The sequence below is a fragment of the Coccomyxa subellipsoidea genome, assembly GCF_000258705.1.
Source record: "Coccomyxa subellipsoidea C-169, whole genome shotgun sequence".
Lineage (NCBI taxonomy): Eukaryota > Viridiplantae > Chlorophyta > Trebouxiophyceae > Coccomyxaceae > Coccomyxa > Coccomyxa subellipsoidea.
The window spans coordinates 697,097-722,538 of NW_005178028.1; the positions used below are offsets into that span (position 1 = coordinate 697,097).

General features: G+C 51.9%; 7 protein-coding genes across 7 annotated transcripts; 3 read left to right on the top strand and 4 right to left on the bottom strand.

Annotated features, from left to right (window-relative positions):
* Positions 1–126: 126 nt before the first annotated feature.
* COCSUDRAFT_33984 (hypothetical protein) lies at positions 127–684 on the top strand. Its single transcript, XM_005644968.1, has one exon. It carries the CDS (start codon positions 158–160, stop codon positions 329–331), a length of 174 nt encoding a protein of 57 aa, XP_005645025.1. The 5' UTR covers positions 127–157; the 3' UTR covers positions 332–684.
* A 554-nt stretch (positions 685–1,238) lies between these two features.
* On the bottom strand, positions 1,239–1,784 carry COCSUDRAFT_18458 (photosystem I reaction centre subunit IV/PsaE; the record flags this gene model as incomplete). Its single annotated transcript, XM_005644969.1, has 2 exons — positions 1,239–1,337; positions 1,668–1,784. The coding sequence occupies 2 exons, from the start codon at positions 1,782–1,784 to the stop codon at positions 1,239–1,241; spliced, it is 216 nt and encodes a 71-aa protein (XP_005645026.1).
* A 1,729-nt stretch (positions 1,785–3,513) lies between these two features.
* COCSUDRAFT_48528 (threonine aldolase) lies at positions 3,514–6,575 on the top strand. The gene is made up of 9 exons (XM_005644970.1): positions 3,514–3,727; positions 3,857–4,018; positions 4,126–4,262; positions 4,493–4,616; positions 4,791–4,904; positions 5,244–5,364; positions 5,511–5,623; positions 5,759–5,865; positions 6,013–6,575. The coding sequence occupies exons 1-9, from the start codon at positions 3,662–3,664 to the stop codon at positions 6,170–6,172; spliced, it is 1,104 nt and encodes a 367-aa protein (XP_005645027.1). The 5' UTR covers positions 3,514–3,661; the 3' UTR covers positions 6,173–6,575.
* A 272-nt stretch (positions 6,576–6,847) lies between these two features.
* COCSUDRAFT_43919 (alpha/beta-hydrolase) lies at positions 6,848–11,250 on the bottom strand (the record flags this gene model as incomplete). Its single annotated transcript, XM_005644971.1, has 10 exons — positions 6,848–6,913; positions 7,649–7,781; positions 8,081–8,210; positions 8,432–8,552; positions 8,665–8,746; positions 9,029–9,213; positions 9,346–9,483; positions 9,757–9,940; positions 10,870–11,028; positions 11,192–11,250. The coding sequence occupies 10 exons, from the start codon at positions 11,248–11,250 to the stop codon at positions 6,848–6,850; spliced, it is 1,257 nt and encodes a 418-aa protein (XP_005645028.1).
* Positions 11,251–11,803: 553 nt separating this feature from the next.
* COCSUDRAFT_30639 (hypothetical protein) lies at positions 11,804–13,781 on the bottom strand (the record flags this gene model as incomplete). The annotated part of the gene is made up of 5 exons (XM_005644972.1): positions 13,299–13,781; positions 12,969–13,055; positions 12,725–12,865; positions 12,462–12,543; positions 11,804–12,048 (listed from the first exon to the last, which is right to left on the bottom strand). Exons 1-5 carry the CDS (start codon positions 13,461–13,463, stop codon positions 11,804–11,806), a joined length of 720 nt encoding a protein of 239 aa, XP_005645029.1. The 5' UTR covers positions 13,464–13,781.
* A 2,041-nt stretch (positions 13,782–15,822) lies between these two features.
* COCSUDRAFT_57634 (carotenoid oxygenase) lies at positions 15,823–22,354 on the bottom strand (the record flags this gene model as incomplete). The annotated part of the gene is made up of 13 exons (XM_005644973.1): positions 15,823–15,954; positions 16,365–16,538; positions 17,096–17,258; positions 17,615–17,745; positions 18,008–18,076; positions 18,374–18,496; positions 18,792–18,948; positions 19,268–19,362; positions 19,594–19,719; positions 20,054–20,216; positions 20,490–20,601; positions 20,859–21,033; positions 22,331–22,354. 13 exons carry the CDS (start codon positions 22,352–22,354, stop codon positions 15,823–15,825), a joined length of 1,644 nt encoding a protein of 547 aa, XP_005645030.1.
* Positions 22,297–24,729, top strand: COCSUDRAFT_43922 (hypothetical protein; the record flags this gene model as incomplete). Its single annotated transcript, XM_005644974.1, has 7 exons — positions 22,297–22,345; positions 22,484–22,698; positions 22,863–22,936; positions 23,078–23,220; positions 23,568–23,659; positions 23,909–24,252; positions 24,519–24,729. 7 exons carry the CDS (start codon positions 22,297–22,299, stop codon positions 24,727–24,729), a joined length of 1,128 nt encoding a protein of 375 aa, XP_005645031.1.
* Positions 24,730–25,442: the final 713 nt, after the last annotated feature.

Here is a 25,442-nt window from a genome sequence, read left to right on the forward strand (position 1 = left end):
CGCAACGATTGAGTTGTGCGGCCATCTCTCATGGCTGTGTCTGCCTAGCAAATACATGAAACATGCAAGAACGGAAACAGAATCAAAGTTCTGCCATTGGGCGGGATAGGACACATAATGATGGGTTCTCCAGAACGCTGTTTGATTCGGGTAACAAATGCTTCGGGGAACCTTGTTCATGGGCTCACAGGAGCAATTAGGGCTGATTTCATTCAGCTGTCTGATGCTGGGCTGTCTCAAATACAGCACCTCAATATGGACCGGCATGCAACAGCAGAGAGGTATTCAATTCAAGTCTTTAGGTGCAAATCTCAAATTTTCGTGCCGGTGAACACGTGCAATCTATGAACGAGGAACTTTTGGAACAGACAAGAAATTTGTGATATTCTGTTTACAGATCGTACAGTGCTACAGAGTTGGATGAAGTGGTGGTTTCTGCTTTGCTCTTTTAGGATTGCATGCATGCAGGAGAGACGCCCTATTATTGAGTTCCCGTGAGATTTGAGCACCAAAAGTTCTGTGTTTGCAAGCATATGCATCTGTACGACTGAGCAACAAAACACCCTAAACGACGCTGATGCGAGACAGGGTGAAGAAAAATGAGGATATGCTTGAGAGGGGCTAGTCCGTCATGAGATCATGAGGTGACACTGGTCCATTAAGTTCAAAGTGTTTCTGGCAGGCAGAGAGATGGTGATGTACTCGAGAAACTCATTCTGCTGCACTGAACTTACGTGTACCTGCCTCTTTGCACGCATTCAGACTCGCGTAGATAATTCGCACGAATCTGATGAATTGCACGTCCCGCAAGAGATTCGAGATCTTGGGATCAAACATCAACATATTCTCACAATGCTTTACAAGCCAACAACTGGCTCCCTGCTCTGCATGTATTCTCAAAAGTCTTCTCAATTGGGGCAACAATCCCTACATCCCCTTGGCAACCCCTGAAAAGCAGCGCTTAACAACAGAAGCTGGCCAAGTGGCTAGCCTATTGCTGCACCCTTCCACTCCACTGATATGGCAAATATCAGAGCCACAATTCAGGCAAACCATCAGAAATCCATTTCCTCGTGCGCCCCGCGGCGAACAATGCCGGAAAATTTGGGCGGCCAGTGCAGAATGGCAGCACACCTACCTTGGCACACTGAGTGTGGATAATGGACTCTGTGTGGGACCTACAAACTGCGCGCCTGCTGCAAATGCTGCAAATGTTTCTTCTCCTCTCCGGGTGCTGCTCAGACCTCCTGGACCTCCTCTAGGGAGTAGTTGTTGGTGCTCACTCCGGCGTAGTTCACAGTGGGGAAACGCACAACTACCGGGTAGCGGATGCCGCTCTGCGCGCGAAAGAAAGAACAAATCTTCAGTTCACCATGCATGTGGATATTGGGTTCCTTACCACACACAGCAGACAGACACCAGCACACCCACACCAAGACACAGGTGTACACCAGAAAAGGGTCGGATCGCAATTTGTTGCAGCAGGCAAGATACTGCATCCCAAAGTTCTATATTTACAAAGCTCTTCACCCTGAAAACTTGCTGAAAGGTTGCAGTGATCAAGCTCTGCCACCCTGAAAAGCTGCAGCGCTCCAAAGCAAGGATGCTGGAGGTCTGTGTGCAGATATGTTGAATAAATTGTTCCTGGACAGAAGGGGGCGGCTTACCTGGTCTACTGACACCACCTTGCCGACCTCGTTGAACCAGTAGGACTCAGGCCTGAGCACCTTCACCTGCACACACCACAGTCTCCTTTCAGAAAGTAACAAGGTGTCACATCGCATTGGGAGCTACATCGCCTAGATTTCTTGATCTGCAGCACTATCAGTCGCCCTTCGTCACTTCTTGAAGGGATGGCATGCACAACGCTGCAAAAAACCCCTTTGCCAGCCTGTCACGCAGCCATAAGCACAACATCTAAAGCACCAGATGTGCGTGCTTGCATGCTGTCACTGATTCTGAGCTCTGCATGGCGCCGAGCTCCCGGCTATCACAGCTGAGATCAGGCCGTGACCGAGCCAAGCTTCACATCCCTGTCACATCCCTCCTAACAGGCGCTGTCATATTTGACAGGTGAAACTGGCAGCTTAGGGTCCACTTTGTACTATAAAGAAGAGCAGTGAAGACTGCCCACAAGGCCAATGAGCCTCAGGTGGCTCCCAATAGGTATCTAGAATGTAATAATAAAGTGAATCACAGATTTTTGGGGCATGTTCTGGAGGGAGCTGCTCACCGCAGAGCCGCGCTTGGGGCCGATGGCGGGCTTGTCTCCCTTGCCCTCTGTGGCCTTGGCGCCCATAGGCTGTGACTTCTGGCCTGCCACGGCCCTGTCACCCTCTGGTGCAAGCCTGCGCAGCATCACAGCCAGTCAGCACACCCGACCCGCCAGAGCCGTTTCTCACCCTGCCGCACATTCTCAGGATATGCATGCACCTTGCTGGCCAAGGCACCAGATACCGTGCATATCACAAACCAACATTGAAGCAACAAGTCAAGCGGCAGAGCGTTATATCTCCAGGAAGTCGTTGGGGGGATCTGGGAAAGGGGGATCCTCTGAACGCACCCTGCCTCGGGGGTCTGTGCCTGCTTGCCGTCTTCAGCGCGCACCCTCAAGGCTCCACGAGCTGCTGGCCTCACAGAGCCTGCAAGCATCAGCGAATGAGTGTGCAGCAGGTACATGTGTTGAGTGTGCAAGCAAGGGGGCACCTCTATCACTTCCCTTTGACAATCTGAAGGTAGATATGTGCAACACATCCAAAATGCTAGAGCCAGATCCGCTTGCAGAAGCCCTCGGGAGCATGAGATTCAACAGAATGCTTGGATTGCTGATCAGGACAGGGATGCACTTCCCAAGTGATGTCCGCTTTGCAACGTGCCATGAATGCCCATGACATGCGGATTCAATCGCTCAGTAGACCTTTTGTTCGTTCTGCATTTCTTAAAGTCGATCCCTGGAACTTCACGAATATTTCCTCTTTGACAAATTGGGCTCCTCCCTGAGCCATCTGCACCTCTGCGGGAGGCTTGCTGCACCCCATCGCCTAACCACTGGCGACTTGGACACAACCCTGTCACTGAGACGAGCCGATGCTGCTTCAGTGTGCCTGGCCGCGCCTACCTGCGACGCGAGCCCTGGGCACCCGAGTGCCGGTGAGGGACCTGGCCGCGAGGGAGGAGCCAGTGGAGCAGACAAGAGACGCCATGGATGCTAAGCTTCAACGGTCCCCTGCGAGCGTCCTGGACGTCTGTTGCCCTGAAATGGCTGCAGCTTCGCGAGTAATCGTCGTTCAGCAAGGCTTGGGATTCAGAAGAATCCTGATGAGGATAAGAGGGAGGCATCGCCAGATCTGCCCGGTATTCCCCTTTTCACATCGCCGTGTTTTAACGTGGCAAATTCCTCGAGTCAAAACCTATTTAAATCCCTCGGCTTAGAGGGGGCCAAGGCACTCAATCTTAGAGGGTTTGCTTTCGGTGCATATACGTTTCAGCAGATATTATTACTTGATATTTTTTTACAAGTTTTAGAAGTTATAAAATATCGAAAGACAGAGTCGGCTTTCGGCTCCAGGAACAGCAGTAAAGCAACTGAATCCATTGTCCTGGTTCCATCTTGGAAGCGTTCAGCGAGCTGTAGGCTCGTAAATTGCACTTTTTTAATCCAATGATCGATCTAAGAAGTGATACGTCGACACGGCCCACAGTGGCCATGCGGCAAGCCATGGCTGAGGTGTGGCAACGCTCCAGAGCGCGCAGATCGCTAATGCTTCGTGCCTGGCCATTCCTGTCGATCTGATATGAAGAAACGGAAAGTCTTGGTACTGATTCCAGTAACATCTTGGGCAATCTCATCCCACAGGCCGAGGTCGGGGACGACGTCTATGGAGAGGATCCCACTGTCTTGAGGCTCCAGGAGCTGGCTGCAAAGACTGTGGGCAAGGAAGCAGCAATCTGGGTGCCAACAGGCACCATGGGGAACCTGAGCGCCGTCCTGGCTCACTGTTATGAGCGTGGCTCTGAGGTACATCCTGTGCATATCTTAGTGGCATGCATGTATACCTGGCAACCTTGGAGCACATCTCGGCCTTGGATTGATGCCTTGAAAATGGTGTCACCTTTCGTGGCCAGGTCATTGTGGGGGACCAGTCGCATGTGTACCAGTATGAAGCAGGAGGCATGAGCGGCCTGGGAGGCGTTGCCTTCAATGTTGTCCCAACACAGCGGAATGGGGAGCTTGCTTTGGAGGACCTCATGGAAGCTGTCAGGTGAATACGCGCTTGGTAACTTGCTCAGATCTATTTCCACTGCATGCACGGCAGAGTTGGCATGCACAGTAGTACATTCTGTACTGCGACTCTCACGGCTCCCGATGAGAGCAACCGTGTGCTGAGTAAAGCAGCTGTCAGCCTATTGACCAGTCTGCTGGCAAAAGAGTAGCACTAGGCAACACAATCAAAGTCAATCCCTTATTAGTCGTTCTTGCATGCTTCTGTAGGCCCGATGACCAGCACTGTGCCCGCACAGCGCTCATCTGCCTCGAGAACACCCACAACCGGTGTGGTGGAACTGCACTGTCTCTGGAGTACATGAGGAAAGTCAAGACATTTGCGGACGCCAAGGTCAGCTGCCCTCATCGTCGTCACAAAGCTTACGGCCTGAAGATCATGAATGTCTTTATCGCTCTAGAACTCCACGGTATGGCTGTTTGTTTCCTTGCGAGCAATGGAGTATCCCATTTGCGCACAAAATAGCAGTAGTGCTGCAGTTTGATGCCTTGGGTGATGCCGCTGCAGGGCTTGCCAGTGCACCTGGATGGAGCACGGGTATTCAATGCAGCAGTGAGCCTGGGAGTCCATGTCAGCGCTGTTACAGATCTTGTCACCAGCGTCCAGTTTTGTCTGTCCAAGGTGCACCCTCAATGCCCACCACCTGTGTAGTACTACACTTTTCCAAATGTACAGGGCAGGAAATATCTGCATGCTCAGCAGCCCGACGCACTTCAATCCTTCTGATGGTCTCTCCACTCGACTGACATATGATTAGGGGTGACAGCCTGCCAGGCGAGCCATCCTTAGTCATCCTTACTTTTGTGTAGCAATATGTAGCGTTGTACTGCTATACTGCAAAGTACACATGCAGCACCAGACTATGATCAGCAGGACACGTAGCATTAGGAAGCTGCCAGTGGACATGATTGCAAGGATTTAAATGGCCAGTACACTAACATGGCTTGGCAAATGCTGCAGGGTCTTGGAGCACCAGCTGGCTCCATAGTGGCCGGACCAAAGCCAATCATTGACCGTGTGCACCGGCTACGCAAGATGTTGGGCGGAGGAATGCGTCAAGTGGGCGTTCTAGCAGCGCCTGGTTTGTCATATTCTTTTCTCTTGCCTGCCAAACCTGCACAAGTTATTCCGGTATCTTGCAATCCCTGAAAGGTATTTAAGGAGGCTTCAGGGGCACAACTTGGAGGCTGTAGAGAGTGTGATGTGCTCATGCATGTTTGCATGCAGGGCTACTTGCGCTCACGGAAATGTCAAAGCGATTGGAAGAAGACCACAGAAATGCGCAGCACCTTGCAAAGGGACTGGCCAGCCTACCAGATGTGGACATTGATTTGGACCTGGTAAGAAGAGTTTTGCATGTAATGCACTGTGTATTGCATTGCCTCAAAGCTGTTCAAGAAGCCGCCTGCAGCCCATATGCATCAAGAATTTTTCTCTGCACGAGATGTGGTCTTGATCACGGGGTTTGTTGGCAGGTTCACTCGAACATTGTTACCTTCAGACTGCGCCACAGTTCTGCCTCTGCTGTTTATGGCTTGGTGAAAGGCTTGCAGGGGCGCAATGTCCTGGCCCTGCCTTTCAGGTAATTGATCCTGTCTCCTCTTATGCATGGGATCTTGAATGCTATCACTGCATTGCAGGACTGAATTGGTAGAAGGCCATCAATGATTGTAGACAGCTGCATTGGCCTTGAGGGATCACTTACCAGAATTGCTATGCTGCACCGCAGAGCTGGCGTGAGACTTGTGACGCACAATGACGTGAGTTTCAAGGACTGCCAAGTCGCGCTTGATGCAATCAAGGATGTCCTGGAATCTATGAGGGACAACACTACATATACAAATGGGTCGGGCACAGATGAAACCTTCGCACCCACAGGGTACCAGTAGGTCATGTAGTAAATGACTGACAGAACATCATCTGACCCAGATTCGGAAAAGATATCCTTGTGATTACTACTGTATGTATGTCCATTAAATTCTTCCAAGCCGCTTGCCATGTGGCAATTGTACAGTACTTTTTCTTGTGCGACTTGCTGAGGGACGATCAGTACATGTGCTGCCTCGATGTATGTTTACAAGCATTTTAACATTCATTATATAGCGCTGCATCAGCAATGTGGGTGGAAAGCTATTTGGTGGTACTAGCTCATGCACTTGCTTGTCTAGATGCACTGGGATTTCCCCAAAATGGAAAATTGACGAGCAGGATTGCAAACACCGAGTTGAATGGATTCTAAATTTAGAATAGAATTTTTGGATAGAATCTATATATTTTTAATATATAATACACTACGTTTCTGCTCAAATTTTGCTCTGTTCCACTCACGTTCTTGCTTGCATGCCTAGGGCCCCCCAAGCAGTGTTCAGGGGATCTTTCCTTTTCCTCATATATGCTCGACCATTTTTGCCTGGACTATGGGGCACTGCTCGGTGCACGATAAATATGAAGTGCTCCACAACTGACTTAAATTCTAAAAGCTGATCACAGCTCCTGCAGGGCGGTGAGATAGGTGTCAGGCAAGTGGTGGGGCATGGTGGAACACAGTAGCTGCATCTTATCGTTTATAAGGCATGGCTGTGCATCTCCTCAGATTCGCGGGGCAGGATCAGGTGACCGAGCGCATAGCGCTGCGCACAGAAAGCCAGGTGATGTCCCGTGAGGTTTCTCTGCTGGGATTGGGCTGGAGCAGTCGTCAGAAACGCAGCATACTTCAGGCGCTCCCAGGACATGTCTGCTCCGTGCCGCAGCAATGCCTGCATGCGTACTGTGCACTTTGCATCGATTTTTGTGAGTGGAGGAAACATTGCACGGTCACTATGTACTACTATTGAGAGTTGTCCCCACCTCTTTTATATCATGGATGGCACCACGCGTGGTTCGCTTGTTTGGCAGGACTCCTTAGGCCACCTGGGGAAACAAGTGAACCACGCGTGGTGCCATCCATGATATAAAAGAGGTGGGGACAACTCTCAATTGCAGCACATACTGACCGTGCAATGTTTCCTCTACTCAGAAAAATCGATGCAAAGTTCACAGTACGCATGCAGGCATTGCAAACGAAAGCCAACGAACCTTGTTGACTGCCAAAAGAGATGTCAAAGGAGGCTCCACCAAACACACCCATTAGTGATTTCTAGACGGTTGGCTAGGGGGCATCATGTCACCTGCGTCAGACGATACCGCCCAAGCAACAGACTGGAAAACACTGGAAGCCGGCAGCATACTTTTTCCCCCCCTCTTAAGCCGACAATTGTGCAGGTCTGTGATCCACTAGACCCTCATACACTAGCTTGCCCTGTAGGCGGGGCGATCTATCAAGTTGAAGAGATGGGATATGATGTGGAGATAAGAGGTCAGCTGACCTTCAGGCCCTCCAGTGTGGAAGTGACCTGGCGGCCGAATTTGGCAGCGGCAGTACGCACGGGCGATGCAGCGGCCAGCTCCAGAAAGGCGCCCTCCACGCTCGCAGCACTTAGCCGAGGCACCACGTCCGCCCTGCGCAATGTGCCACATTGTTTGTGCTTGGTCACACACCACCAGCAAAAGCTTTATTGAAGCGCTGTGTTTTGCGGGGAACAAATTGCTGGGTGAGAAAGGCATATTTTACAGGTGAAGAGCACTGGTAAGAGGATGACTAGCTCAGTGCAGGGACGCTCCTCAGCATGATGAAGGTGACTCTTGGCCCGTCGTGCTCTCCTAATAAGTGCGATTACACAAAATGCAAAAGCAGCAACGTTACCACCTGCTGCTCCTGATTGCAGCATATTGTGGTGTTTAACGGAAGGCAAACGCACCCGTACACAAAAGACGTGGTGAAGGGCGTGACCATCTCGGCTAGTTCCAGGCTGAAGACCGCAGCGCAGCTGCCACGCCACCTGTTTTGCAATGCAAATGACTTCTGGTTCATGCACGTAGAATGACCTCCTGACTGATTTGAAAACTCTGGCAGTTGCTAGAACATTGCTGATTGGCGAGCTTGACCACACCCCATTATAGCTCTTCATGTGCATGTAGAAAAAGAACACCCAGAGGGAAGAGGCCACGACTCGCAATCAGAGTTGTCCAGGGCATGAACGGACAATTCATGGCGTGTAAAGAGGAAAGCACGAATGCGAGAAAGCAGCAGCTTTGCCAGTGGCCCTCACCGCCATAGGAGTGGCCGGTGACCAGCACATGCCAGCCAGGAAACCTCTGCGCAGCTGCCTCCATAGCTTCCACAGTATTGCAATGCACGAATGTAGCGGCAGACATCATTCCCTCATGCACCTGCAGCATACATTTTTGGCCTCTCAGCCTTGACCTGGTGAATTTGTAGCCCTATATGAACCCTCAATCGCTGCTAACAGTCGTGTTGATGGGTTGTCTGCTGCTCACCCACCTTGCCTTGCACCCCCATCAGGGTCATCTCCATGGGTACCGCAGTCACATCTGAAAGCATGTCGCCCACTTCCAGGGAGCCCCTGTGCATGCATGCGAAATTTGCCAATCCAACATATACAAGTGTCGAAGGTGGCGACCCTGTCTCTGCCTTATATGCAACTGCTCTGCTTGCGTAACATCTGCGCAAATGCTAACATCCCACGGCTTAGCAAGCCACAACAACTAGTACTGTATGTACGACATGCTTCATTTCACAAAAAGGCAGAATGGCATACCGGGACAGAATGCCGTTCCTGTGCATTCCGTGAAGTGAGACATGTGAGACATGTGCTCCAGCTTACACTTTGCAGGGCTGAGCGCACCTGATTGCCACAACAATGCAGTGGTTGGCGAGGTCTGCAGCCACATAGTGGCAGGGGCGGCCGATGCTGTTGTTCCACTCTGCCATCAGCAAATGGCCAGGCATCACACCCGCCAGGTTTGACACCGCCTCATTGTTTGCCTCGCCTGACGCGCCGCCCGCTGCACAGAAGTCAAACTGATGCACCTGCGCATGTTAATTCACCCTTAAGACCCAACTGACCTACGCCAACTCATGCAAGCAAGGACCAACTTTGACAGTCAATGGGCAGTTCGTGGGCATCTTCTACTCCAGACATGAAAGGTACTGGATGCGCACCGTTTGTAGCAGCGCAAAATTGAGGAGGGATGACACGTGGCCGGCAGCCATGGCGTAGCCGTAGGCAGCCCGAGAGTGCATGGCACCACACAGCAGCGCCTGGAGCAGAGTCTGAGGGACATCCTGCTCTCCAAGCTCCTGTGCAGGGCCAGAGACAAACACTCAGTCTCACTCGATGAGTCACTCAACACATGCCTGCAGCATGCCTCCTCAGGGAAGTGTCACTGTAATAGCTGATTCCCCATGCAGCCACTTCTCTGCCCTGCTAATATCAACGTGAAGATCTCCTGGGAGGCAATATGAACACGTCTCAAATTTGACATTTTGCTAGCTCCCGCAGGAGGATGGACCCTGCTACTTTTATTGTGGAGATCTCCTGTTAGGCAATACAAACATGTCCCCAAATCTGACGCTTCCTGGCTCCTGGAGGAGGCTGGAGCTTGCCTGCGCGCAAGGCGGCTGCATGGTGCTGGGATCCACGCGGTTCAGCACAGCCTTCTGGGCCATGGAAGTGCGGAGGACCTCTCTGTGGGCAGCCAGCAGCAGCGGCCACGCCACTGGGTCCATGGGGAGGACCTCGTAGAAGTGGCGCCGCCTGAACATGGACGTCAGCATGCCCACCAGCTTCATCACTGCCGCCTTGCGCTACTCCAGCTCCGTCTGCTTGCGCACCCTAAAGCCATTTGAATTTTAATCAGCGCCGACAGATGTCTTGATGTGATGAATTGAAGAAAGCTGAGAGCTGAGGAAAGCCATGCTGGATTGGGTGATCTGGGGCCGGTATCCACACATGCATGGCAAGACAGCCTGCACCTTGCCAACACCAGGAAAACAAATGGCGTGACAGACTTTCAACTTGCATGTGCCAGGTCTTTTCCCATTTCACAATAACAGGTGCTGGCATGCATGTGGAGCGTTGAGCATTCCATGGGTGGGCGAGCTGCTGTTGCACTGGTTCTCAATAACTGCACATGCGGCATGTGTATGGTTGCATGCTTACCTGACACCCTGCATGGAGAGGACTGGGCTGCCAAGGCTACTGAGCGCTGAGCCCACGGCTGTGGTGCCGCCTGCCTTCCCATTCTGCAAGGTCTCCTTTTCAGGCGTCGCACCTGTGCGCAATGAGTCCTTGCTAGCAGGACATCTTGAGACTCCATGCCATTATTCCAGGGTCAGCATTGTTGTCTGCTTTCTCTGGAGATAACATCCATGCATGCATGCTGAACGTTCCTGGACTATTTTTCTCTCAGCTCAAAATGCACTAGTGATACCTGATGCTGATGAGCCCGCTCGTCGCCTCCATAGTCTCCTCTTCACTTAGTCTCCTGCACGCTGGGATGAGCAGCCCCTGGCCGAGAGTAGTCCAGGTGCCTGTTTCATACGATTAGACACTTGACCCTTTTCTCTTTGTGCCGCTTAATTTCAAGCTGCTGTATATAGTGCATAGTATATATAGTGCAATGGGTACACATACGTTGGACGAGAATGGCATGCAGAACAAAAAACATCACAGGAGCATCCTACCTGAACACAGAGCCGTAAAGCCATCCCTCTGCGTCGGTGCTATGATCCAACACGAAATCCCAAGAGTCGGTGCTGGGATCGTTTGGAAAAGGCTCTGCTTTGACTGGCTTTCCCTCAGCATCGGTCCAATCCGACCGGTCCAGCAAGCCAGGTGCTTGCCTGCATGTCAACACAACAGTGAGATGATCCAGCAGAGCTTGCAATAACACTATTCTCATGTGCTGGCACCAGTCGGCCAAGTCACCTGTGTGCAATCTTGTTGTGCAGGGCATTGTGTACATAGCAGCATGCCTTCTTACATCTATGCAAAGATGAAACTCACCATCCGACAGGCCCGAAGTATCTCTGATTCTCGAAGACTTCATCTACATTCTCGACCATGTCTATTGATCAGGACAGCTCTTGCAGCACAAGCAAGACACCTCATTCATTTGCAAGCATAGACACTCCGATCGGATGCAATGAATGAACAAAGAGGAAGATTTCCGTTTGAGATCGTTACGCCCAGTGCAATGGTCCAACGCAGCTTCCAATCGAGTGCCATCGGCATGCTACGTTGGGAGAGCACCTGTCCAGGAACCCGAACCATGCATGAGCCATTTTATAGTCCAACAGGTGGACCCACTGGATGTTCGCTGGATGTTCACGTTGTTCACGTTGATGATCAATAATTGAATGCGGTCCAATACAAGTTATGCTTGCAAAGGAGCGCTTATTTCTCTACCATTGCGAAAGACTTGCTGTCCACTCAGTTTCCACAACAAACACCCGGCGCAAGGTGCTGACAAACCTCAGAGCATCGAGCAGGGGTGTCCATCACCATGTGAATCGCACACACTCTTCTCACACAAGGACTTGCCATGGCAGCTGCAGAATCTGGCGCTCGCACAATCACTGTCACGCATGCACCCTCTTGTGGTCTACAGACAGGGCATCAGGCGTCCGGCAGCTTGCCGGCCTTTCTGAGCGCCTCGCAGTCGCGGCAGTACCACTTCCCCTTGGGCTGCTCTGTCATGCTCACACACTCAAAGTGGAACCACTCCACCGCGCAGTCCGGGTTGTCGCAGGCCACCATCTCCCCAAAGCTCACCCGGCGGCAGTAGCAGTACACCGGCTCTGTCGGGTCCAGCACTGACCCCCCGCTCGCCTCCGCTGCCTCCAGCGGCGGCAACCCTGGACCTGTGACAACCAGAGTTTCTTTCAATGCCGACGGGACCAGATTTTGTGAGGCAACTGAGGTGAAGGTCCAGATCACAGGCTAGTATTGATGGTCCAATCCCTGAGACCTGGCCACAGTCCCAAGAGAAGCCTGCAACTGTTCATTTCAATCATGGAACTCAGCCGAGCTCTTCAACAGAGAGACTGTCACGTGAGACACCATCGCTGTCCTGGCAATACAGAGGTCAAAATGGGTGCCTCCAGTATGCAAGCGTCCACAGGCCACTGTTCAACATTCAGACAGCAGCAGCAATGCAAGCGCCGGCAGGGGACGAATTAACGTGCTTGTAAGAAAGTAAGCTTACCGCGTCCCATCAGGTGGGCAGACTGCAGGCCACCCCGCTTTGAGTGGCCCCTGCCGCCACCACGCCCACCCCTTTTACTCGTCCGCATCCCCCTGCCTGTGCCTGATGGCTCATCTGCTTGCGGCAGCATCCCAGTCGCTGTCTCACCATCCTGCACAGAGCCGGCCAGTCATATTAAAAAGCAACATACACCCCTACATGGATGGAAGGACAAGCAGAGATCAGCTGCAGAGTTGTGCTGCCCTTCATGGGAGAGATATTGTTGCAATTCAATGTCCATCCAATGATGGACAGATAGGCACAGAATAGCAGCAAAGATGTGGGGCACTCACTGGGATGCCAAGCCGAGCCCGCTCCTTGCTGATGTCTGACTCGAAGGCCTTCAGGTCCTTGTCCAAGCGCCGGATCCTCTGATCCACATAGTCGTATATCTGCTGGGATAGGCCTATCTTCTCCTCTGAGTAGTGCAACAACTGCACAAAAGATAGGAGTCGGGTCAGCGAACAGCCAACTGCGGCCTTGACAGGCAGTATCAGCACGCACGCATGCCTATGGACACAACAGGGAGTCTCTCACCTTCCTCATGTCATCCTCGATCTTCTCATCTAAAGCTGCAGCGGCCGCTGCAGTGCTCTGGGCAGCAGCTTGTGCAGTGCGCAGCCGCTTGGAAGGAGGTGAAGCCTCTACTGCTTCCGCCTGCGCAATGAAATAAGACTATAAAATTGAGGAGAGAAGATTGCACAGCTACAAAGCTACGGGCACGGAAATTTACTTTAAGTGTGTTGGACATCCTATGTCACTTCTCAAAGGAAATGACTCGATGTTGCGACTGAAGTGGCCCGATGAAACCCTTGCGCGTCAGCGCATGGCAGGCAAAATTGATTGGTACGAGATCAAAGTATGCACCTTCTGTCCCGCTTCTTCCAGATGTCTGCGTGAAGCTGCCTCTGCCTCCGCCTGCAGGGCGTGTGCTTTCTCATCAAGGTCCCTCATCAGCTTGAATCTCCGAGCAAGCTCTGCCGGCATTTCGGCGACATTCTCGACAAAATTCCGGAGATAGTGGGTCGTCATCGCGGCCTTGATGCTCTCAATCCCTCGTGTAAGAGGCAAGGACTGCTTTCTGAGTCATCACGCTATCGAACTATCGTGACAGAATCCGTCCCTATCACCATGCACGACTGGGATATCTCGTATGATCAAACTCTTGAAGAATTGTGCCTTATAAACTACAAAAGATATCTGCTGTATAGTCGGAGCAAAGGTCCTAAGTTTTACAATCTCGTTGTTTTGGAGTGTCTGTGAGAGGTCAACCGGTTCTTTACAACGTGATCTAAATGCCTTGCTTCTCGTGCCACTTGCAATGTTCTTGAGCTCGAGAAGAGTTCGTTCCGAACGATTCGTTCGAGATCAATGTTGCATGCGCGGTGTTGTGCAAGCGGGCTTCCAGCTGGCGGCGTTCCCAACAAGCCACATCATAGATGAGTCAGCATTTGCATGCTGGACAATCCTGCAGCATTGTGGAAGTTATGCAAGGATAAATTGACGTGGACTGCAATGATTTGGTCATTATCTTCCTCTGCTCCTGGGCAGGGCCTACGTCTGCAAGAGGGGCCGGCTGCAGATCAGCTGATCTGGCAGGCGCCTAGGCCTGGGCGCTGTTGTGCTTTGAGTTTAAGACATGCATGTATGATGCAATACAAGGCAAGGTAGGGAATCCACATGAAGACAGGATGTCCCCTTTGCAACTGCTGATGGCATGCACAGCCTGCCAGGTGGTGCCAAGTGGTGTGGCCGGGGCCCAGACGGTACTCACAATTGTTGTCACAATTGCAATGCAGCTTTGCAGCACGTAACATGGCAAGCATTTACATGAGCTCAATTCAAAGTACACAGCAAGCCGCATTGCATAGATCTCCAATTATCATTAGTTTGAAGGCAACGAAGAAGTAGTGAGCAACAGATTCACACAGGATGAAGCGCTTCAAAGGGTCAAAGCAAAGCAATTGAAGCTTCCAAGAGCAACACAGGCTTGGTCAAAAGGATCATGATTTTGCACACTGAAGCACTCTAAGGGCTCTCATCCCTGGCATGGCCTGCAACCTGCAGCCTTGAAAGTGCTGGCAACATCTCTAGCATAAGGTCCAGAAAAAGTGATGCAGGAAAAGTTCCTATGATGTACATCCCAGCACTTGCTGACTATGCCACTTCTGAATAATCACAACCCATTCTGAAGCAAACCAGCAAAGAGCTTCTTGGTGCTGCATTTGCTGCAACAATGGAAGAATGCTAGATTGAAACGCTACCTCTTGCATGCGTTCGACCCCATTGTGGTCAGGCCCTGTGCTGTGGCAGCCAGGTCTTGCTGTTCAGCGCTGGATATCTCAGGGGAATAACCTGGAAGTTCTTCCCCCTGATTCCTCTCCCTGGAGCTAAGAAGCGCTAGCCTTAAAAGACCCGGGCACCAGATATTGGCCTAAACAATGCCTGTCTTATGTCCTGCTCTGGGGTAATCCAGGAGGAGATCGGCCTAACTAGAGCAGGATGCCTCTAGCCGCCCTGTGCACTTCGCGAGGACTCAGCAAGTACTTCTAGGGTTTGGCATCCAGCAATTTATTGTCTTGCCTTCCTCCTGGGAAGCCTAACTGCGCTAGTGCAGGAGCAGAAAAGAGGCATGAGAAATGCAGCGCGCTCTTCAAATAGGCCTGAGAATTGTAACGCGCTCTTCCAAAGAAGGCTGCAAAGCCGTGAATGGGTAAAAGTCAGCTGTGCCTACAGCGTTCTTGAATGAATGGGAAGCCTTCCTCTCTGCCAACAAACACTTCCTAGTGTACAAGCGAGAGACGCTGCCTTGCTTAACGCATGAAGTGGTGTACAAAAACAAACAAGCACATGCGGCAAACAGTTGCTTCCTCGACTAATCTGAATATTTGATAGGTGCTCTGAGCATCCATTCCACAATGATCTCTCCCAATTTCCTATCTTGTTCCTTCTTCTGATCTTCTCGTGCGTTGTTGGTACAAGCTGCTTCTCAAAGCACCCTATGGCAATCAAGCAAGCACAATCATGCATTGCCTAGAGTTATACTGCAAGGCAAAGTGATCTTGTCTAGACTTCTGAGGGTGTTCCATTTCTTGAAGGCCATCGCTGTCCCAAATTGAGCTCCTTCGCTCATGTCAACATCTGCAATACCAACTCGCAGCCACCAAATTAGGCTGATCAAATCTGCTCGCCGCACTCTTTCTCAAATTCTGGGCTGCAATTCTCAGCCCCATGACCCGTTGCTCTCTCTCACATCTGCACCGTTCTGATCAGTAGCATCCAAAGGGCACCAGGATAGCCCAAATTCTGAGCAGCGAGGTCCACATTCGACACAGTATGGTCCCCCTCATGGCAGGTAGGTGTCTGCGAGGGGACCGTGGTATGGTCCCCCTCATGGCAGGTAGGGGTCCGTGGGGGGACCGTAGTAGTTGTCAGAGTAGGCGCCGTGCAGCCCATGTGGCAGGTGATGACTAAGGTGGATGCGCGCCAGAGGCCCCTTGGTGAAATCAGACGCATCCATCACCTGCGGATTACAATCTCCTGTCAGTAACCAACCATCAATCCAATGCCATGCTACGTCTACTAGTGCAAGCAGAGCACATGCAGCACAGCTCCTGTTCTCATAAAATTCCGTTGCTCACACCGAGGCTCAGCATGCACGGCAGACGTACTGCAAGTTGCTCCTCTGACCACATTGCATTCCCAGTGTCTCCAGCCTGATGCAATTCTTGCCTTCTTGTCTAGGACAATGTTCTGGGGGCAAAAGAGGTCAATTTCACATGCCGGATGAGCTCGTGGCTGCCAGGACATGATCACTACCAATGGGCGGTGATTTGATCAGCCCTTGGCGTGGCTGCAAAGGGTTTTATCACTCAGACACTCACATGCACAGTCACTCACAGGGTTTCCAAGAGCATTCGAATTGTTGCGCACCACAAGGGAGGATCGCTGGGTCTCCCCGTCGAACACCATGCCCAGCAGCACGCCATCATCCTCCTTGGCAGCGCCGGCCGGGCCGGGTACAAAGATGAGCTCCTCGCAGAAGCACCGCGGCCCAGGGCTCCAGCTCTGAGACTTGCCCGTCTGCGTGTCAAAGCGCACAAACACCTGCGCGCACGTTACACTCATGCTCAGCTCAAGCTCAAACGCCACCTGCAAATGCAGTGCACTAGCATGCATCCCATGCTGAGGCTGCCCTTCAGGCCTGACACCGTCTGCTGGTGTCAGGCAGAGACATGCAGTTCATGCTGAGGCTAAGAGGCACGTCAAACACCATCTTCAGGTGTGTTGCGTTGGCAAGCCCCAATTAGCGCAACACGCCCAATGAGGTGTCCGAAGAGCAGCTCAGGCACAGAAAATGTCAAGTTGTGCTCATCTCTGCTCGTGCATATCTTTGCCAGGCCTCAACACGCTCTCGATAAAACTTATCACGAAGGCCTCATCTCGGGCCGTCACAGGAATGCTTCATGGTCTGGCCGACAGGATTGCTGGCTGCCATCACCAAGTAGAACAATAATTCAGAACCTACCAAAAGCATGAGCAGCATGGTTGAACACATGACAACATGGTTACTGCATGACATGGTCTCTGTGCTGCGCATGCTCTAGGCAGGCTCTTTCTTAGTTTAACACGACAAATGAAGCCGAGGGAAATAAGTATCAAACCTGCGGGGGCCCGGCCTCGCCGGGGATGTCGGCGACCTGTGACGCGTTGAAGTAGACGTAGCGGGTCGAGCGCGAATAGAACAGGGGGTTGACGCGCGGGTGATCCATATTCTGGCTCTCAACCATTGCTGTTCGCTTCACCTCCCCTGTCACCATATTGATCCTGCAGCCAGGGACATTTCATTATTGATTTAGGAAAAATGCCTTGAAGTCAGAGAGAAGATGTAACGGATATTGGCAAGGGTAGCAAGTCAAGCAGGCCGCACTCCTTCTTCTGTGATGCTTAACAGCAATCTCAAGCTGAATACAGGCGGCACACGGGGAGTCACAGTGTAGTGCAGGCATCTGTGCGAGAAGCTCAAAATACGCCGCGATAGCTTAAGAACTGAGTGCTCCGTAGACCGGCCAGAACTGTCTTCAAGCATAACTGCCATTGCATGCCATGCAATACATTGCCCTGCTTCGAGGCCATAGGGTACTGCGAAATGCAATACCAACAGAGAGATAATCCACCCTGACCTGTGGCGCCAGAGGGTGGTGAAGGGGATGCCGGTGAAGTCTCCTGCCAGGACAACCTTCCAGCTGCCAAGCATGCCGCTCGCATGGTCCAGCTTGGCCAGCGCCTCAGGGCCCCAACCGCTCGACCACACCTGCGCCAGGCAGTATCAAAATTATCATTTCATTTTGACGACAGGGAGTTATCAAAATGATACCAATGTATCCTGCGCATTGGTAATCCTTCATCTTTTCCAGATGAAGCCTTTCAATTCACCCAAAGCCTTGCAGGGTTCCTCAGAAAATACACATCACAGATCAGGCCAAAGTGCATCACGATTATATGACACCATCTGCTTGGCCTGCCACGTGGATTTCTCAGTATGACTGAAGGCTGTTTCAGCTGGCAAGGCTCACCTCGATCTCATCGCCATCCTCGAATGCGTTTGCGTGGTGGATCAGGAATGTCGACTCCGTCTCGAACACCTGCCATCATATATTAATTATTAATCAAAGGTGAATCATGAATTCTGATCAACAATTGCCCCAGATGCCAAAGAGCACAAAATTTAGAATATTGAAGCGACTTCAGATAAATCGAACAGGCAGGCAGCAGATAGCACCGATTAATTACAAATGTGATGTAACCGTACAAAAAATGCTAAATACTTTAGCCCATTCATTGTCAAAATTTTCGTAGAGCGGCTTGCTGAAAAGTAGATACCTTACATATTACACCACTGCAAATAAAGTTTGAGAGGCAGGGTTGGTAAAACTACATACCTTGTGGTCGCGGCCGGAGCGCGGCAGTACATGGACCTTCATAGGCTTGGATGCAAACTTGATGCACTGCGCAGGGCCCTTCACACCGCCCAAGTATGGCAGCATGTCAAAGTCCAGCTCATTCTGCAGCATCAGACACATAAAGAAATAAGACAGGTATTCATGAAATTGAGAAATGCTATGATATTTTGTGATTCTCTGAAGCATGCACAGGGCTGGGACAAGGGGCATGGCTGCGCACTGCCATGCATGTGTGTCATTTAATGTTATGCAAAAATACATACATCTGTGCAAACGCTGCGGATGCAGGGAGCTTCAGGGCAAGACCAAAATGTTGCGAGGTAAGTACTCTGTGCCACTAGGATAATGCATGACAATAGCAACTGCATTGAATGCGTGCAGGAAGCACAGAAGAAACCTGGAAGAAGACATGGTGTCCACTGGTGACAGCAAAGTCATGGGGGTTGAAGAAGCAATGCTTGATGACAAAGCTGTTGCCTCCCAATTTCTGCCAGTCGGGCCCAAACTCTGTGATGCCAATGGACATGTCTGCATCCCCAAACGGCTTGAGCAGGCTGCACAGCAAAAGAGACATCGTCAGAATAAACTGTGTCCCCTGCAAATAATACATGCAGACTTGCCTTCATGCATCTCTCATCTGCATCACCCCACACCATGCATGCATTGAAGCACGGATACAGCGGCAGATTCTTTGCAACTCATGTTGATACAAGTTTGCCCGCAGCACTCTTCCATGCAGTTGGTTGCAAAGGCCTGTCGCTGCATGTGGCAAATCCAGGAGCCCGTATCTTCCAGCGACAGGAATGAATGGCGCCAACCGGATGCATGCACAGCTCATGTGCCATTACTCATTGTTGAGGTCGGATGGCGTACCTCCTCCAGCACCAGGTGATCATGCGCTTGTCTTTGGGGTCAGACCCTGTGACGATGTGGGGATGCGCTGTCATGGCAGAGCCTAGATTGATGGCCTGCACCACAGTCAGACAATTGTTTTAGCTGATCTGACAGTGAACTCTGGTTGTTCACCACTCTCATGATTTATCATGCAGGCATGTGCAATGCAGATGCATCTTTTCAGGCTCAGTGCGGCCATCATGCATGGTGAATGACGATGTTCTAGAGCAGCTAACCACATGCATGAGTAATGGAACCAGACGAAGCAATTGCACAAAGATCTTCAGGGCAGCAGCGGAAGTCACCTGATCCAGGAAGTCGCTGCCAGTGGTGGAAGGGGCGATGCCATCGATGAGCAACCCGTCCAGCAGGTCAGGGCTGCCTCGCAGAGTGTCCAGACTCCATGGGTCCAGTGCATATGGCGGCCCAGCCTGCATGCCAGCATTTCTTGAATCTGACCACTATGGACTTTTGCATGCAACCATACACCGTGCCTGTTATAGCCAACAGCAGGCTGGGGTGAAGTGATGCTTGAGAGATTGATGACCTCTGCCTACAGTACTGGCCATTGCATGAAGAGTCTTCAAGGTACCCATGTCTTCTATATATATATGCAGCATGCCTATGGAGAAATGAACATTCGAACACTTCGCATGCCACAAGGAGAGGCACCAGTCTCTTAGAGAGCAGTGGCCCTGCCTGAATCAAAGTAGCATATCTGCATGTACTTGGGCAGTATTTCCTAATAGTTATGCAGAGCCGCACCTCCCAGAGGGCGAGCAGGCGGTTGCCCCACTCGACCACATTGGTGTTGGCGGGGTTCTTGAGGCGCAGATTGAATGCGTTCGTGGCTGCGCCCCCCAGCGGCTGCGTGCCAAAGGTGTTGCGGAACAGGACCCTGTCCGCCTTCTGCTCCTTCACAAACTCCCTGCAGCGCCCCAGCACTTCTCATACTCATTATTATTTGCCCAATCTGAGTGAGCAAACATCAGCCAGAAGGCATGTCTGTTGTCAACAGTGGCTGTGAGGCTCAGAGGAATGCCTCTCCCCAGGAACCTCCGGCCTGCTTAGATGCTTGGGGGTAAGACTTATTTAGACGCATGCATTGCTGCCATACTTGCTGCACAGGCTGTGATGTCTCAAAATATGTGACGAAGCCCGAGTCTGCTTACATCATTTGTCACAGAACCGCAGTTCTCACCTGGTGCGCACGTAGCGCGATCTGAAATGCACTTGGTTGTCGCCAGCAAAGGAAAAGGCGCTGATGTAACCATCACCATCCAGCATGTGGTGGTACTGCTGTCCTCCACGCTCTGCGCAGAGTCCCAACACATTCAACCATATGTTATCAAGCATGTAGCGGCACCTTGACCGACACAGCATGACAGCGCGCATGTCACTGGCAAGTGCTTTTGAAGTGCAGATGCGCAGAGCCCACAGGCAATTGCTTGCTTGCGCGCACAACAGAGACACTGCATCGTCAATGAAATCACGGACATGATCATGCCGAAAACAAGGTGGCCTTGACATGCCAGAGAGGAGGCCGACTCCATTACAGAGCAGAGCGCACCAAAGTTCCCCGGCCCGTTGCGGAAAAGGGTACCATTAAGATAATCCGGGATGGTCCCCTCCACAGTGTCGACCCAGTAGTCAAACTCGTCACGCTGGGAGGTGAAGGCCGATGCCCAATCTGCTGTCAGGAATTTTGCCTGAGCATTCTGCGGGGTGTGGAGCGCTGTGTCCCCCTGCACATAGCATGCATTGCCATGTCAATGCAGCTGCTCACTTTGCTAACAGACATCTCTGCTGACTGGGACCAGCTGCTGAGTGGGTCTCTGCTGACACAAGAGCATGACCTAGTATGCCTTGTCCTTGAAACCTTAATCAGCCTTGACAGTCAAATTTAATGAGATGAAAATAGCGTGTGTATCGTGTATGCAACCCTGCTTTCCTTGCTCCGCCTCTTACGGGCAAGTTGGACAACAGCAGTAAGTTGCCGAATGTGAGCCAAGGCCCCTGAGGCTCGCCGAAAATACCAGTGTTGCAAGAGCGGGGCCACGTCTGAGCTTTGCAAATGTCTCAAAGCCAATGATGCAGTGCTTCGCCAGTGCTCTCAGAAGGGCAAAGACAAAGCTTCTACCCAGCGGGCCTGCCACCACACAGATACCAAGAGGGACCGATGTCTTGCTTTGAGGACATACCGCACAGCAAAAGTCACATTGTTGCAACTGAATAAAGTATAAGTGTCTCACGACGACGTGCGGGCAGGCAAATTACACTATATATGCGTTTCTGATCCCAATCACGACTGACGAGCCGCGTGCAGCAGCAGCTCACCCCGAGCGGAGAAACGATCTCAGGCACCGCACGAGAGGTCTCCGGCGCAAACGCCACAACCTTGAAGCGAGGGCAGCCCCTCCGACTGACTCGTGACGCAGACCTCAATCCCGGAATCCGAGTCGGTGCGTACTGTCTTTTTCCCGGCACAATGGGCCGGCCAAGGCCTGGAGAACAATTTCTCAACATCTCAGTCGCCAGTGACGTGTGCAGAACTGCGTGAAGCCTTCGCAGATGACTCTTTCTGGGCCAGAAGTCCCGCCGACGAAGGCAAAGTCTCGAAACAGGACAGTAACGTAACCGATCTGGTCACCGGCACAGGTCGCCACCACGTGCACTCTCTTGTGCTCCCAATCCTTGCTCCCAACAATGCTGCTGCTGGAGCCAACCAATCCGATTATCAATTCTGGAATGCAAGGATTCGATCTTCACTTTCCTGAGCTTTAGGTTATCTGCTGGCGACTGTCTCCTCAACTGAGGATCGGGCTGTACACAGGGTGGCTCGTTGCAAGAGCAGAGAAGATGGCCCTCGATCAACATTATCCACTGCTTTCTGGATATTACCGCGCGCCGTGAAGCCAGCAGACGCCGGAATTTGCTCTCTTTTTCTTCATTTGTGCTGGCAACCAGCTAGCACGTGCAGCTGTGCTGCCTGCCCAAAAATCCCATAGATGGCAACCATCACCCTTGAAAGACGAGATGAACCTGCTTTAGCTCCACGTACGCCATCGATCTCGGGTGTGCCCTGGCCACCTTCCTGAAGCAGCACCCCTGGCGCCTCCAAGGCTCTGATAGCAACCCCTTTCTGCAAGCAAAGTAATGTGAGTGGAGGGCCTCATTGAGATCCACATTGTGCAGGCATTGAGGCACAGCGCCCAGTTCCACTGGTCCAAGCAACCCAGTCAGCTGCTGCTGGACAGCTATGGGTGAGGCGGCTGCAAGCAGTCAAGGCGTTCGTGATCACAAACTATCTGCCCCTTGCCTTCCTGGTGGCCCTGGTGTGGGCTCTATCATGGCCTCAGCCGGGCAAAACGGTGGGATCTTGGCAGATCAAGGATGTCAGAGTCGTCCAGGTGTGGCATTTCCCTGATGCATGCATCTGGCTCTTGGTTGCAATGTAATGTTCTAATGTTCTAATACCATATCGAGGGAAGTCTGCAGCAGTCATAGTCTTTGCAAGGTTTCTTCTGGCTGGCATGCATGCATAGCTGGGCATGACGGAAGTGATTGTTTGCAGGCTTTGAACAACTTCTTTGTATTTTTGGTATCCGGCCTCACGCTGCGTACCAAGGAAATTAAGACAGCCTTCAAGTAAGCTTACTCCTCTCTACCAGCCCATTCACTTGCATTCTGACCTCCGCTTATGAAGCTTATTGACTCAACATCCAGCGTGCATTGGAAGACAGGAAATGCAGCATGCATGCCTGACGGGCTTGTGCTCTGTGCGATCAGGCAATGGCCCGGGTTGATATATGGGCTCGTGGCAATACTCGCATTCACCCCATGCCTTGGATTTGCGGCCAAGCGCCTCAACCTCACCCCGCCAGAATTTAACATTGGTCTGGCCATCTTCTGCGTGGTGCCCACCACCCTCGGTGCGCCTTACCTGCGCCCTTCAACTGCCAGTTGTGTCTCAATGGGCCCACAGCCTGAAAAAAGGTTCACGCTTCTAATTCACGCCTAAACGCCATGTCAACCTCTCTGCAATGATGTGCTTGCTGAGATCCCCTGGCGATTTGCAAAGCTACCAAAAGAGAGGGATACGATACCTATTTTGCCGAGCATTCTGCTGAGGGCCCGCATAACATGGTCGATGATGTGGATGTGCCCGAAGCATTTGCCTTGTCTGACATGCATCTGATGTGGTGTTGATGTGGACAGCGTCTGCCTCATTTGGCCTGCATCTGACATGGCGCTGACATGGATGCTGATGCTTGAACAGGTGTAGGAGTGGCGCTCACAGCCGCGGCGAAGGGCAACCAGGCGCTCGCGCTGCTGCTCACAGTAGCAACTAACCTCCTCGGCATAGTCACGGTGCTGTCACACTATCGGCTTACTGCAGTAATGTTTCACAGGTGGACTTGGCTTGAATTCATGCTTGCACATGCAGTGCAGGCTGGAAGAGAGCCTGTCACTTCATTTCCTTAATCTGGGCACCTAGGAATCAGACTGGTTCGGTTCATGGACCAGGGATCCAATTTGCATCGGGGAGCATATATAACCTTTAAATGAATCCAGGGTGGTAAATCTTTTAATCCCTAAAGGGCTGCATGTGTTAAACAGGTGCCCTACGAGCTCAAGCTGATTCTCCTGGGCAGCAACGTGGTGAGCGTGGATCCCGGCAGCCTCGTGGTGAAGCTCATCTTCACCGTGCTAGTCCCCACGGTGATCGGCAAAGCCGCCTGCAGCCTCAGCAGCTCTCTGGATGCTGCTGTGAGGCGGCACAAGGTGGCTCTGAGCCTATTCAGCCACACAAATCTGGCGCTGATCATCTGGCAGACACTGTCGGGCGCCAGGGATGTGCTTGTGGCGCAGCCTTTCCACCGAGTGGTGCTTGTAATTCTGGCGAGCGTGGTCATGCACCTCATCTACCTCGCCTTCAATGCTGTGGTGGTCGGAGTATTCAGGTGGGCACTTAGCATTGGTCTTTATGGATTTCTCTTCAAATGGCTGCTCGTCAGCTGGGGTTTGCCGGAGAAGAACGCATTGCAGACGCACAAGTTGCCCTGCTTCATGCCCGGTTGCTGTGTGAGCATTCCAGCGCTGAAAATGGTCTCACAGCAAGGATCGGATACCAGAGTAGTGATTCCACAGGAGAGTGATCCTTGGCGACCCGGTGAAGATCTGCATTGCACCAGTTACTGAGGACTCAAAAGGATGTCATGCGGTGCAGGTTCCCTGTGAAGGAGGGCATAGCGGTGCTGATCATGGCGAGTCAGAAGAGCGCGCCCGTAGCAGTCACAGTCATCTCCTACATCACACCGGACATTACGCAGCAGGGGCTATTCTCAGTCCCCGCCATTGTGGGGCAGCTGGCTCAGATTTTCATGGGCTCGCTGCTGATCCGCTACCTGTCCCGCCTTGTGAAGGACGACCATGAGTGAACTTGAGAGTTCGCATTTGAATTTCAGTTTGAATTTGAAGTGCGTATCAATGTCAGCCGCAGCTTCCTTGCTGTGACAGTGCAAGTTTGTTTTGGCGCTCCATGGCGGTGTTATGTTTGTTGGTCCCCAGCGCATCATTTGAGAGGTACTGTGTTGACAGTCCTGCATCACATTGGCTGAGTGGTTCTTCCCTAAATCTGCAGAAGTATCCATGAAAGAGAGAAGATGGCTGTTTCGTGCATGCAACAATATCCTCAAGAGTAGTTTCGAGAAAGCTTCAGAGAATTCTTATGAGGGATGCAGACAGGTCTGTTGCCTACTTTTTTTGGCAGCGTCTGATAGCAAGCAGGATGCTCCATGGCACTGTTCCTTGCTCTGGCACAGCAGTGAGTCACACAGTGTCATGTGGACACTGGGTCGCGCTGCCAGTGATTCAATGAGGAGCTCGCAGGGTTTGACAACCCCTCAGGGCCCCCCAAGAGATTGGCCAACCTGCTCCAGGGCTAGGGGCAAGGTTTCGGGGCAACCCCGGGATGAATTCAGATTTGGCCAGATGGCATCAAGGCATCGCCCCGAGACCACGTGGCTGTGACTCAGGGGCTCCCCTGACTTTCAGGCAATGTGAACGACTTGGAGGCCAGATCCAAGAAAGAACCAGCTTCTCCCTAATGAAAAATCTGGGAAATCCCAGGGATGACAGGGCAGTGCCCCGA